This window comes from Primulina huaijiensis, chromosome 3 (genome assembly GCF_012295235.1).
Source record: "Primulina huaijiensis isolate GDHJ02 chromosome 3, ASM1229523v2, whole genome shotgun sequence".
Lineage (NCBI taxonomy): Eukaryota > Viridiplantae > Streptophyta > Magnoliopsida > Lamiales > Gesneriaceae > Primulina > Primulina huaijiensis.
The window spans coordinates 16,089,551-16,104,325 of NC_133308.1; the positions used below are offsets into that span (position 1 = coordinate 16,089,551).

Below are 14,775 nucleotides of genomic sequence, written 5' to 3' on the forward strand. Positions count from 1 at the left end.
CTATTTAAACTGAGAGATAAGTTATATTTATTAAATTAAACTTCTTAAAAGAACAAAAACAAGGGGAATAAACTGAATTGTAGTATTTAAAATAGATTGGAAATATTTAAGTAGTCAATTTCGCCTTATTATTCAATTGAATTTCTTAATACTCTGCGTGTTGTGGCCTGAACAAGCATGTATATATATATGTCTGTGAGAGTCGTTAACATACAATTTAGATTAATCATATAATTGAAAAGTGAGTAAAAATATTCTTCAGGCCTAGAAAAAAATTCGGCATGACCACTACATAAAAATTACAAACCGGAAAACCCCAAACAAACGATGACAAAATTCTACACTCGATTGTCACACCATAACACGAATCCATCAACAACTAGAGCCGCATTGGCTCGAAAACGATATAACTCCTATGTGCCGGCCCGACACAACTACAACAGAATAACAACAATCCAAGTCCAAAAAATGTACAACTAGACAGGTGATACCGCGGTAAATCTAGCCTCCAACATAAATACAATAATTTAAGTTGAACTCTCTTTTGATTTGTGCTTCCGTTTCTTACTCCTGCATGGAAGAAAGCATGCTTTTAACACAAGATAGTGGTAGAGGAGGAGAAGTGGGAGAAGGGCGCAACGTTTAGCAAGTACTTGTCGTGTGAACTTGGATCCAAACATGATTTGAGTTTACGATCAATGTGCTTCACATCTTTGGAGGTAGGGGTCTCAAGTGTATCAATCTGGAGTACAAACAGTTAAATTAAGCTCCTCGGAGTGGTAAGAAAACAAAGATAAGATATTTATCATCGTATAATACCATCTATCCAAACTTATGATAAATTTTTACTATCAAGTCACAGAGGAAGGAGAAAAATAAGTATACCAGCGTATCAATTTCGCTCAAGCGAAGGTTGAGCTCGGAAATGGCATGAGAAGGATGGTACCTCGAGAGCATGCTTTTTAGGTATCTGCAAGAGGTTTGATCCACAGATTTATCATACCAGAAATGGTCAGTGGGCTGCATACTAACTTAAAGGTTGGTGGTATTCAAACCTCTCAAAGTCGATAAATTTATTATAACTGGAAGCCCTGCGCAAAGCTGCCAATGCTAGCTGCACGTGCGATAGAAAGTCAAAACTCCAGTGCTTGAATGCAAATATGGAATCATCAACAAACAAAGAATGAGGCCCAAACAAACGCGACAAGAAAATGATGGAATGAAAATCCAAATTGATAAGATCCGGACAACGCACAAAATACCTTGAAGATGACTTTTATTAAAGTTCAAAGTTTATAAATTTCGTCATGATATCGATAGGGAAAACAAGAAAGTGGATGACAGAAAATACTTCGCATTCAGAAAATAATACCTGTCCAGGTGGAAATAGTAGCGGAGCATCTGTCCGCATAATTTTATCTACTTCTTCTGTAGCAGATTCACGCAAATCCTGCAGCAAATAACCACAAATTCAAACAAACTACATTTGTCTGTGGCAGTTAAATCTCCATACAAAATTTGAAAGAGAGGGTATCGAGTAAGATGTGGAGATATGCTTTTAGTTTGTGGAGGAAGGATATTTATTTTATTTCATGTAGATTATGGTCCATTCACCAGCCCATGTATATAATAAGATACTCTATGAAGTTTGAAGCGAAAAGCTCAACATCTAACATAAATGTCTTAGAACCGTGGAATAGCATTTCATTAGAATCTTAGACTTCCACAGAGGTGAACAAAACCCCATGTCACATGCATTGTTCTCATCAGCAGAACAAAGTCGACAAGAAAAGCCACAGCACCCAACCACATCGGACACTGGACACTACGCCATTTCCCTTCATAACATACTCAGCACCACAAAGACCCTTGTTTTATACCCTAAAAAAACTCAAAAACAAATTCATAAAGTGCATCAGCTGCCAACGGGCTGATTCACAGACTTTGAAGCCCTATCATCAGCAACTTATAGCTGTCTTAGCAATTTATAGCTTTCAAATGGAGAAACTTCACTAAAATGTAACAACATGGAAATCTGGCCAAATGAAGTTATCATTTAAAACTCCAAAGAAAAAAGAAATTACTGACATAACATATGTCAAATGACCACAAACGTAGAGAAATTATTCACTAGGGCAGCGATTAACTTGAACTATGTCGAAAATATACCGACCTTATGAATGCAAGTTATAGTTGTTCGCTCAATGTTAAAACACATGCAGTGCATTTACAAAAAATACCATGGGAAAGTTCACAAGGCACCTTTATGATCTCCAACAGCCCCTCGTTTTCCCCAAAGAACTCCTATATGGGCAAGAATTGTTGTCAACATGTAATGCAAATTTATCGAACATAAACAGTCAACAAATTGAAGAAAAAATATCAGTGATGTAAAAAATAAAACAGAGAAGGAGAAAATACAGACGAGGAATGGTAGAAGAGGGAAAATAATTATAAACGGGAAACAACAAACAAGAGGAGCTAATTATCTATTTAACAGTCCAAACTTGCACGTTTATCTTCGAAGGTGTCTCCAACAAAGATTAGAGGGGCTTAACACTCAGCCCTTCCGAGTGTTCAAACCAAGAAGTTGCTCCAACCCTGAAAATTTCTATATAGGGAGGAGTGGACACTATTACCTTATAAAAATCACCAACGAACCCATCAGAAGTTCCAACACGTGAAGAAACTTTATCTAATTGCAATTAGGAATGAGGTCAGCTCATGTATCACAATTTCCAATATATTTTTTATGATAAACAATCCCCACATTATGAGCCCTTTTTTAGCAATATTTCAAAATCCTTACTTCAAAAAGATCGGCGTGATTTCAGAAAGTTTAGAGGAGATAAAAACCAGCAGGGAAGAGATGTATGCACTCAAGAAAAATTGTACCCAGAAGATTACTGATTTACCTCAGATAAGAAGGTAGTTGATCGTAATATTATTCACTACTAAATACAAGGTGGATAGGAGTGGTCACCAATAGAAAGCAAAATTTAATGCAAGGGGATTTACCCAAACATATGGCGAGCCGAAAAAGACATCTTACGCTAAGTTTGTACAGGTGTATTTGAAATGACAGAATCTCAAATTTGCAACTCGAGTCCTTTAGATAAAACAATTGTTATTCTATCTGTTGAGTGTTGTGACTAGCTTAGGCTAGGGAAATACTAGCTATTAGATATGGTCATTTGCAATATAATTTCAGCTTTTTAAATTGTGGTTGTAACACCATCTCCCAAACAGATACATATAATGGATTCATAGTTGTCAAGAGCGCAAAGCGCACCGAGGCACACAAGCGCCATGAAGCCTGAGGGGCGAAGCGAGGCACGCGCCTTATAGAAAATTTTTCAATCCTCCAAATCAAGTTCATCTTCTTCCATCGAATCATCAGAGTTCCCAAAACTTTCGAACTTGCATTCTTCTTGGTCTTCATAATTTACATGATCAACATCAATTTTTCTTCCTCTTTATCCAAAATATGTGAAATCGATCTTTTTCTGGTTGTTTTAGACGTAGATGCCCGCTCTCTTCTTCTGATTTCAGCGTTGGAGCGTTGGGTTGCTAGGGTTTGGGTTGGGCTTTTTGTTTTAAACAAGTAATTAAAAATTCACTCTTCCAAGGCTAGTCTAGGCGAGATTAAAAAAAATTCACTAAGGCGTGATTTAGACATGCCTGAGTGAACTTCCAAGGCTAGTCCAGGCGAGCGCCTGGGCTCACCTTAGTGAATCGATGCGCCTGGGATGACCCCAGGCACAAGGCTCGCTGGCACTCGCCTTTGACAACTATGAATGGATTTGCTGCAAAAAAACTCCCATATAAGGGGAGCCCAATCATAACCTTGGAATAGAAGAGATAAAGAAAAACAAAGAAGTTGATCTTTATAACCTAGGTCGCTACTTGCAAGTGTTGTCAGTCAATTCATGCACTTTCTGGCAGAGAGACATCAAAGGGTAGTTATAAGGTCTAGAAAAATTCGAGTTACGTAACCTGACTGCATGCAATTTAAGGTTTTACTAAAATATGTGTTTAATTATCTTAAAGCATTAAATGCATGATTATTACATGGATATGTGTTTTATTTCATGGTTTATTAAAGTTTCATACATAAGGGCTTTTAGTAGTTTTTCGCGCTCGAACGAAAACCGTGGATAATTAAGGAAAAATATTTTTATTAAATAATTATTTTTAATTATTTAATATATGTTGTAATTAAGTGAGATTTTCGAAAATGGGCTTTGGTGGGGTATTTTTACTCGCCGGGTCATTTTAAACCAGTACACAAAATTTAGCGAGTCGGGGGACTTTTTGAGAGTTCGGACAATATTTTCAAAAACGTACCAAAACGAAATATTCTTCGGGAGTTTTTTTGGGATTAATGGGATTATTTAATGCATAATGGGCACAAAATTCTACTTAACTTCGTTATTTTTATTAAGGGCCCATTATACACTATTTAGTTTATTAAAACCTACATTCAAAACCCTAAACCTACCCCTCATTATTTCGGCCGCCCCCTTCATCAGACTCCAGCAGCCTCCTTCGAATTCCAGCAGCTTTCCACTTCGAAAATCCTCAAAGTTTTGTAAAGAACTCCCTCCCCGCCTCTCCGGTGCAAGTTCTAAGCAAACGTCTCTAAGGTTTCGAGCGTATATTTGCAAAGGCACGCCCTAAACCATTATTTTTGCATCCTTCACATCATAGTACACGTTTTATTTGATCTTGCATGCCACGCATTAGACCTTCTGATAGGAAACAGTTTGCTCGAGCTTTGACATGAAATTATTGGTTTTATGTGTATGTAACTCACGTTTTTGTGTACTGTTGGTAAGGGGCTGCCTGGACCGTCGTGTGGGGATTCATTTACAGCAGGTTTTCATTGTGTCAAGTGGAGAATTTAAATCAGGCCAAGTTTAGAGGGAAGGGGCCGACCGTATGCTTCTATCTAGGGTTTCCGTGGCTAGATCGGGAGAAATGGAAGGTGCAGCCGTGCATGGCTTGGTTCCAGCCGTGGACCAGACCCTAGTGGGTCTGTGACAGGGCTGGGAAGGGGCTGTGAGCAGCTGGACGTGAGGGTAGAGGTTAGGTGTAAATGAGTTAGGTGTAAATGATGCAGGTGAACATGATGAGTTTGAGACTGGAAGCGCCGAAGACTGAGTAGGCAGAGCTGGAGGTGCGCACGATGACGACCTTGCATTTTCCCACACTATATGTTTATGGGTCATGGATGAACATTGTTTTTATTTATATCTTTTTATACGTTGATGATACGACAGGCTTTAATTATTGTGTTTGAGTCCTTTTAAATCAGTAGTCTAGGGATTTTGACGATATTTAGATTTTTATTTAACTGCAGTATTTTTATTCAGTGATTGAGTAACTTTTAATACGCATGGTGGTCTGTTTTCATTCACATGCATGTGTATGAGCATTTTCGAAATTAGCTTGCAAAAAAAAAAAAACATCTAGTAGTATTTTAGTAGCACGAGTCATTTCAGTAGTAATCAGAATCCTTTGGTATCTGGAACGCACCCGAGGAAAAGGGCTTCACTGTAGTCAAAAAAGGAGAAGAAAAGAAAAGGACATCAATTTATCAATGAGAAGGTTGTGAATCGCTGCAGGCACATAACTAATCTTACAAGAGAAAGATATTCTTAAAAGGAAGGCAACTAAAATAACTTTACAGAGCTGAGTGGCAAGTCAAGAATAATCAATACCTATGCACCAGCTTGAGCATGAACGTTAAAAATCATGAACTTCGTGACATGTGAAAGGGATTGACAAATAAGTTAGTTATGTGGATATTTGACAAGACTGTGTTTAAACTATCCGACTTTATTTTACTGTTTTGCGGGATACAATTATTTCAAAGGAAACAAACTCTCCATTATAGTATAAATACAACACTTATTATCATTAATTCAGTTGCGAACGAACCTCCACGTCGATGACAAAGCCTTCAACTGCTCGATACGGTGCATAAACAATAAGATCAAATCCTAGACTCTGAAAAGACATCAAACTAGGTATAAATACAAGACAAAAGCAATAGAAAGAAAAAAGAAGTTAAGCATAATCCATACCTGAAGAACCAACATTTCATTATTCAGGATCATCTGGTGATCTTGCTCGATACCTTTACCAAGCTCCTCCGCCGAGACATGGTTTTCTTCTGCCTTACAAGCAGCGTATATACAGGTTAACCTGAAAGGGGTGCGAAGTGAGACATTTAACTTACCTGTTTATGAATAATTAAAAATTCCATTGTCAAGTGGCTAAGCACAGCAGGAAAAAAGAACAATTAATTTCACAAGCATTGACTAAATTTGAAAACATCAAGTGCATGTAGAATAAGATGCTCGTCAATGAAGATTCATGATATTTGATATTGGTGTTTCTAACTTTGACGTCAGAAGACACTAAATAATGAATCCAAACCCAAATCATCATAAAAAGACATACATGATATTCTTTGGGTGATGCTCCATCACAGACCATTGCAAATAAAATCTTTTAAAGTAAATAAGAGCTGTTGCCTGCAAAGCGAATAGAAACTGAAGTTAATACAAATTTTCATTTACAACTTCTTGATCATTATCATTTCCAAGAAACATGGCAGCTAACCTGAATCTTACGTGGAAACTTGAAGGCATCACATACATCTTGAATTTTAAACTCATAGAATGCCCGCAGAAGTTGTTCTTCTTCAGGCTTGAGTGGCTTTGTACGAGAATGCTTCTCAGCTAAAATTTCAGCAGTAATATTTGTAATAAGAAAATGAAAACAAGAATTATGACACTCATGTAATCAAACAAAATTATGCAGACGTGCCTGTTCCAAGATGAGGGAATTACCGTTATCTTTGACATCATTTTGATGTTCCACATAAGATAAAGACCCATCAATATCCACTTCCATTCTTGTTGCTCCATACTTCACAATGTATTGAAATTTTAGCATTTCGAATACCATATTCATTGATGAGACCATAACATTTTAAGTATGTTCAAGCAGATAACTGCAATAGAGAAAGATAAGGCAGAATATTCAAACAATATCAGTTTCGCAGGCCTTCATCGACATAATAAGAAACATATTTCCTTGCTACTGCGTCCCTCCAGGTTATAACACTGTTTTGAATAGCTGAAAATCTGATTGTCAATTCTAGTAGGCCCAAAAACAAGCCACCTAGACTACTGTAAATCAACTCTAAAAATTTATTGTCACCTTTACCTGAGAAACCCATCAAATTGTTCTTTCAATTGACAAGATGTTACCAACTTCTCAAGTCAACTGCAAGCCTCCTTATCCCATTTGATCCATGTCCCATTTCCTACCCAACAATCTATGCTCAATGCATCTTTACAGTTTCTTTCTCACAATTCATAAAAAATTTCAATTCTTCTTTTCTGATAAATCTGTTCAATAACTTCTAATAACTACATAATCTTGTATACACAGGATGATAATGAGAAGATATATAACCAAATGGTGACAGTTGGAAAAAATAAATTATCTGCCGAAGCAGTGTAGTAATAAAAGGACTCACCTTCATGCCATGGACACTCTACGAGTCTACCAGTCAGGGTATGGTAAAACAAACTGCCAATATTAGAATCATTTACAAATGTTCTTCCATTCTCTGGTTTCATCTACAAAATTACTAACTAGTAAAGAAATGCCATAAAGGTGGTAAGATCCACCTACTTCATTTTTATAATTTCTTAGTCTATACAAACCTTGTGCCTAAAAATAAATTGGTTTACAATAAAAAAAACAATGAAAAAATATAATCCTGTAATTAAATAAAATTAAGCTTTACGTTTCTACCTAGACACCAAAAAAATGTAACATAAATAAATGTCTTCCATAATTGGCATCAACTTGAAGTGTCTGTTCATATCTACTTCATTCATCAAAAACATATTATCCTGGAATGCCTCTTCTGTTAGGAAGTTCCAGTTATGAAAACTTAAACGTAAGGCTGACCACAAATTACCAGAGAACAAGCTAGCTCTTCCAGAAAATCTAACTTCTGGTCCTCTTTCCTGCTTTTGAGAAAGACCTTTGCTGTCTAACCTTGTGATGATACCATAAAAAATCGAAAACCTATTTGATACCTTAAATATAGGATAAAAATAATTGTTAATCTAAGGAGATTAATTCAGGACCATCTTTCATTAATTTTTTCTTCAATTACTCAATTTATTTGTTTTTCAAGAGTAATATTTACTCAGCAAATCCAATTTTTACTTTTCATCTATTTACCGTGTTTTTAACAAGGACATCTACTTTGAGTAATCCGAACCAATCACAGCACACCATACCCATTCAATCACTGTTAAAATTTGAAGATCTTTACGATCTGCACAATGAAACAGTAGGGATTTCTTCGTTGTCATGATTAATTACCAACCAAGGTGGCCAAATTTGTGTTGCAGCTTTTCCGTGCATAAACTTCCCAACTGCCTCATCAAGAATTTCCAATCACACCTTAAAAGTTCTTTCTTGTTCAGGTACGAATTTATCAAATCCTTCTTCTATAATACAACATTAAAAAAGAAAAAAGAAACTACAAGATGCAGAAATATTTTTCTATCTACAGCTGCAATGTCCCTCAATCATAAACAGTCAGCTCTTTGGAACGCAAAAATCCAAAAAGTAAATGGAAGTTCATTTCACTCATTTATGCACAAAAACATCATAGAAACATACCCTTTCCAGCGTTTGCCTAGCTCTCTGATTAGCATCCCTAAACTTGTCTTTCTGCCAAAAATCAGCAAAAAAAATACCGAGGGTCAATTAATTTCAGGTGAACTAAGGGGCCAACATCGATGTACGGGGAATCCGATCAATAAATATAGACAAAATTAAAGGGTATTTAGATAATAGCAACGTTACGAGATCTTGAGAAGTAAAAATCCACTTTGCTCTATGAGTCGAAGTTGCAAAGTCCGCCATTTCTTACACTTCGAAGGATACTTGAATATAGTGAATTGCAGATGAAATATAACGGGTGGGCTAGAAGGCGGCGACGGAGATACTGTACGACGGCGACTTTTAGAAATAACACAATTTGAAATTGTGAATAATTTACATTTTTATTATTTTATTTATGTTAAAATATTGAAGATTGAAAATAAATATTGAAGATTGAAAATAAGAGTTCAAAATATTGAAAATTAGTGTGTAATGATGTATTTATTTTTAGATTATTTTCAAAGAAATTTTATAAATAAGTCTCTGAATTTTGTAAAAAAAACACAATTGATTAGAGAAAATTTTATAAAGTGTGTAGTTTAATATATTTTGTGAGTTTGAGATTTTTACTTTTTATCTTAAATTTTCACTTTTAACACGTTATCTGCACGATACTCGAAGGTTCTCCATATTTTTCCAAATTCTAAAACACAAGAAAAATGTAACAATATTCAAAAGTAAGTATATATTTGATGTGATTATATTATTACATTGCTTATATATTTTTATTTTGTTACTGTTTATTNTTAAATTTTCACTTTTAACACGTTATCTGCACGATACTCGAAGGTTCTCCATATTTTTCCAAATTCTAAAACACAAGAAAAATGTAACAATATTCAAAAGTAAGTATATATTTGATGTGATTATATTATTACATTGCTTATATATTTTTATTTTGTTACTGTTTATTTATTATATATATTTGAATAATATCATGTTATTATATAAAAAGAGTCTATGACACCTCATTATAATAATGTGATGTAATTATTTCACTGTTTATATTTTTTTATTGTGTTATATAATAATTATATATATAAATATTTCTATATGTCACGATATTATATAAAAGGAGTCCTGACAATTCATTATAAGAATGTGATGTGATATACATAATTATTTAAGCATGATATATATTATATACATCATATTATTACCATAAAATTTACATATACATACATTTATTTTTTTTTTAGATTTTGTAACGGTCATAGACGGTTAGTTTTTACTCTATAAATATGATTTTACAAACACAGAATAATCACTCCAAACTTACTCTTCCTCCCTAAAAAATTTCTTCATCAAAATTTTAAAAGAAGAAGAAGATGGTTCTTTCAAAATTATTTTGTATAATTATTTTCGTTATTATACTCACTAATCTTATATTTATCGAAGAATATACGCCTCGCGTTTTTTCTTTATTTTTAAGAATGCTTATACTTATAATTTATCTGTTACTTTGTGTTGTCATATTAATAGATTTAGAACTAAACTAATAAAATGCATTGTTATTTTTATAGTACCACCATGTCAAATTTGGTAAAGCTCGAATTTGTTGCGCTCGACGTTACGAGAAAAAAATTATATGTCATGGACTCTCGATATAGAAATGCATCTTGAGTCATTGGATCTAAATGAGACCATTAAAGAAAATGGTATCTCATCATCACAAGAAAAAGCTATGATATTTTTGCGGCGACATTTTGATGAAGGATTAAAATGTGAATATCTCATTGAAAAAGATCACATGGCTTTATGGAAAGGATTAAAGGAAATATTTGAACATATAATGGAAGTTATACTTTCGACCACCCGTGAAGAATGAAATACGTTAAGATTCCAAGATTTTAAGAAAGTCAGTGATTACAACTTGGCAATGTATCGAATAATCTCGCAATTAAAATTTTCTGGACATGAGGTCACGAAATCAGAAATGCTTGGAAAAACATTTTTCACTTTTCACACATTAACTATAGCTCTACAACAATAATAAAGAGTTCATAGATTTGCGAGATATTCTGAACTTATCGCATATCTTCTTGTGACGGAAAAGAACAACGAGCTGCTAATGAGAAATCATNTTGAATTTATCGCATGTCTTCTTGTGGCGAAAAAGAACAACGAGCTGCTAATGAGAAATCATCAGTCCCGACCCACTGGATCAACAGCATTTCCAGAAGTAAATATTGTAAGTAAAAACAAATTTAAACCTGGAAACAAAAATCAAAGTCAAAGACAAGGTTTTGGTCGAGTTCGAAATCGAGGTCGTGGTCGTTGTCGCGGCCATGGTTTTGAAAATCACCCATTAAAAAGGTATCATAAGAACATGAGTGTAAATGAAAATCACTATTTGAAAGTTCTTGTTTTAGATGTGGCACTCCAAGACAATGGTCTCGTATTTGTCGAGCCCCCAAGTACCTTTGTAAGCTCTATAAAGAATCAATAAAAGGAAAAGAAAAAGAGATTAACTTCACTGAACACAGTGATAGTTTGAGTGATTCAACTCATTCTGATGCTGCAGATTTTTTGAATGATTTTTCTGAAAATAATCAATATATTGGTGGAATAGAAATGTAAAATATTTTATTTTTCACGTGCTCATATGCTAATGTTTTATTGTATAATTATGATATGCGTTATGTTTTTCAATAAATCACATATTTATTGTCAGTAATTTTTTTCATTGAATATTTTTCTTCAAAGTTCAAACATGGAAAATGCTATGAACAAAGCTAAACAAGGAATTAATCTCATGGAAGTTTGCATACCTGATAGTGGTACAACGCACACTATTTTCCGAGATAAAATATATTTCTTGGAATTAAAACCAACAAAAACAATGGTGAATACAATATCAGGTCCTGTAGAACTGATTAACGGTTGTGGTAAAACACATTTTTTGTTACCTAATTGTAGAGCTCAAAATCAGTACACGTAAAACTCATGCGTATATTTAATTGTTAAACTATTTATTTAATTTTAAAATGATTTGAGTGTTTCATGATTCATGAAAAGTGCATTATTTTAATTATTTATGCTTTTGCGATGCACGTTAAAAAGTTTTCTTGAGTTTCATGTTTCGGGCGATTATTCGATGCGGGATCGAGGAAAAGAGACCGACGACGAGTTGGCGATTTTTAAACGTGGTATTTTATTTTAAGTCAAGAAAATGGTATTTTAAATAATTTATTTAGTTTTAAGCATTTTAAAGCATAATTTAATTATTTAGTGATTTTAAGAGTTTAAAGCTTTTAAAGTTTAGCAATTGTGCATTTTGTTTTAAATTAAAAGATTTTATTTAAAGTTAGAGAAATGTTAGTATTTTAATTAGTTGTTAATTAGTAATTAAGCAATTTTATACCTTTAATTAACTTAAAATACACACACACGAGACACACACACACATTTCATTTGCACACACACATTCTTCATTTTCATCTTTTTAACAAAAGGGATAGGGTTCTTGGAGAGTAACAGCCACCACCCTTTCCCCTTCATCATTTCAGCAATTGTCGTCCCTTTTCTTCAAGATAATCGTGCCACGTTCGTCTTGGATCAACCCTCGCATCTATCCTGCTTCGATATCGTCGTTTCGGTATCTTTAAAGATCAAAGGCATGTATATTCTATTGTTTCTGCATCGATCTCGTTATATTATGTGTTGCATTGTCTATTATGTGTAAAAATCCATGTATGTTGTGAAAAGTTTGAGCAAAATAATTTTGTTGGATCTATTTTGAAATGATTTTAGATCTGAAAACCCGAATTCTGCTATCATTTCGATTTCTGCGAAAATTTAGTCGACTTTCTGGAAAAATTTTAACATATAAAACGTAGAACTTTTCGATATCTTCGATATGACAGTAAATTCGTAATTTTTGGACAAGAAACGAGTGAGTTATGATCGTTTACGTGGGACTGCTCAAACTGTAATTTTCTGAAAATGTGTTCTTGACGTGTTCTTGAAGTTTATTTGTTGCAGGCTTTGTTGGGAACCGTTGGGTGATCACTGATGCATTTAAGTATCGTGAGTATGATGTTGGGATGATTTTTGATGCTTCGTTTTGTGTCGATAGGCATTTGGTTGCATTAGAAGTCATATGAAGCGTTTTGATGTCATAATGTCGTGTTAACGGGTGGTGTTGCGTTGGTTGTTGTGCGTCATTGTTTTGGGACGTTGTACGAGCTTGGAACATTGTCATAGCATCCTAGGATGAGTTGTGTTGCATCGGTTCGAGTCGATAGGGCGTGGCTTAGAGTTTGCATCAAGTTTGTTCATCTGGTATTGTATTTTCGCAGAGCTAGAGTCACAGTGCTCTTTGGAGAGCGCCGCAATGCCCGGCAGTCTCATTGCCTATCACCGCGGTGCCGCAGTGCTGAGGCTGCGGTCCTGCCAGCGCTGCAGCGCCGGTGCCTACCGCCTAGGCGCTAGGCAGCGCTGCAGCGTAGCAGTGCCCAGCGCCTAGGCGCTTGATCGTGATTTTTAAACCACTATTTTTGGCTCGTGTCCTCTATGTTTCGGGAATTGTTCACACATCATTTTAAGATTTGTTTCGGGGGTTGATGTCATGGTTTAGTATAATGATTAATCAAGGTCAAGTCCCGAGCGATTTTAGAACGTCATAAGAAAATTGTCAGTTCGGGTGGTGAGCACGATTATTACGTCTAAGTATGAAATTTAAGTGCTTGAAATTGAGTTAGTAAGTGCAGCAGAGGCCCCTAGCGAGATCCAACGAATCCCTCAACACTTTGTAAGTATGTTCGACGTGAAAAAGAAAATATTTTATTTTTGAGGTATGCTAAATGTTTTGTGACCAATTTTGAACGGGTCTGGAAGTCGGTGAACGTGGCTGGTGACCTCTCCAGCGTGGTAAATTATGACCGTGTTAGATCGGGATTGGAAAGTGGTAAAGTTTGACCGGAGACCAATCCACCCGGTAAAGTATGACTGGGGATCTTGTTGTCACTTTGATTGTTGTACTCCCAAGAGCAGGTTGTCCAAAAGTAGTATAATTCGGTGAGTCCGATATCGTGTCCACAGGGAAGCTAAGGTAATTACAAGCCCACTACAATGTCTTTTTGTTTTGTTTTTCTTTTTGTTTCTTTTTAATTTTAATTGTTTGAATCTTTTATGGTTAAATTTTAATTGTTCAAATTTTAATTTAAGTAGTTGAGATTAAAGGATCCACTCTTGGTATTTTACTAAAGTTAACATTAACGAACAATATTGAAATCCACTTAATAAAATGGTTCCAATATATTAAATAATCATATTTATATTATGTTATAAATTATTATCTTATAAGTATATAATATATACCAAAATTTATAAATGTGGTCAAGTATTTATTGTGCTATATATATTTGTAAACACTAAATCAAGGTTCTCACTTTAAATGGTTGGTAAAACCAAACTAACATTCAAATGGTTCCAAGAATTTAATATTATAATATATTTGTAAGGGCCTAGAAATCCGTATTTGAAAATTTGCGGAAAAATTAAAAATTTTCTTTTAAACTAAATAAAATATCCAGTTCATAAAATAAACTGTTGAATAACGTATCATGTTTAAAAATAGCAGCGGAAGAAATTAATGTTGTAAAAATAACTGAAAAAAATTTTATCCAATGGTAGATAAAAATGTTTGAGCGATAACAACAATAAATGCTAAAAAGTGAGGTCCTCGGGTCCCACTACTGCCGACTCGAGCTGGCTCACTGATCCCCGCCCTCGGTCCCGGCATCATCAGTACCTACAACAATCAAGTCTAGTGAGCCTAAAGACTCAGCATGCATATATCGTAAATAACAAGTAAATAAATAATAAAATCGCATGCAAGTGAAAATTTCCTGTACTGAGGTGTAACGTAAAATATCATTTCATTGGTAATTATAGTACGTGCATAACTGAACTGAAAATATCATAGTGAAAATGTTTGCTCCTTGGAGCCCTGTAATGAAATAACTTGTAATAATTTTCTGGTGAGATTATGGTCTACGCAAGTGG

The 14,775-nt window shown here is 34.6% G+C and overlaps 1 protein-coding gene across 3 annotated transcripts; it reads right to left on the reverse strand.

Annotated features, from left to right (window-relative positions):
* Positions 1-205: 205 nt before the first annotated feature.
* Positions 206-9,082, reverse strand: LOC140973537 (cyclin-H1-1). Of its 3 annotated transcripts, XM_073436419.1 has the most exons (13): positions 8,908-9,082; positions 8,722-8,772; positions 6,861-6,939; positions 6,631-6,749; positions 6,469-6,542; positions 6,090-6,210; positions 5,944-6,012; positions 2,263-2,304; positions 1,373-1,450; positions 1,056-1,114; positions 886-970; positions 654-742; positions 206-570 (listed from the first exon to the last, which is right to left on the reverse strand). In XM_073436419.1, the coding sequence occupies exons 1-13, from the start codon at positions 8,965-8,967 to the stop codon at positions 528-530; spliced, it is 969 nt and encodes a 322-aa protein (XP_073292520.1). In that variant the 5' UTR covers positions 8,968-9,082; the 3' UTR covers positions 206-527. The 3 variants fall into 3 exon arrangements, with proteins under 3 accessions (XP_073292520.1, XP_073292522.1, XP_073292521.1); XM_073436421.1 differs by lacking the exon at positions 8,908-9,082 and having other exon boundaries at positions 6,861-7,024; positions 8,722-8,740; XM_073436420.1 differs by lacking the exons at positions 8,722-8,772; positions 8,908-9,082 and adding an exon at positions 7,240-7,658 and having other exon boundaries at positions 6,861-7,136.
* Between the last annotated feature and the right edge of the window lie 5,693 nt (positions 9,083-14,775).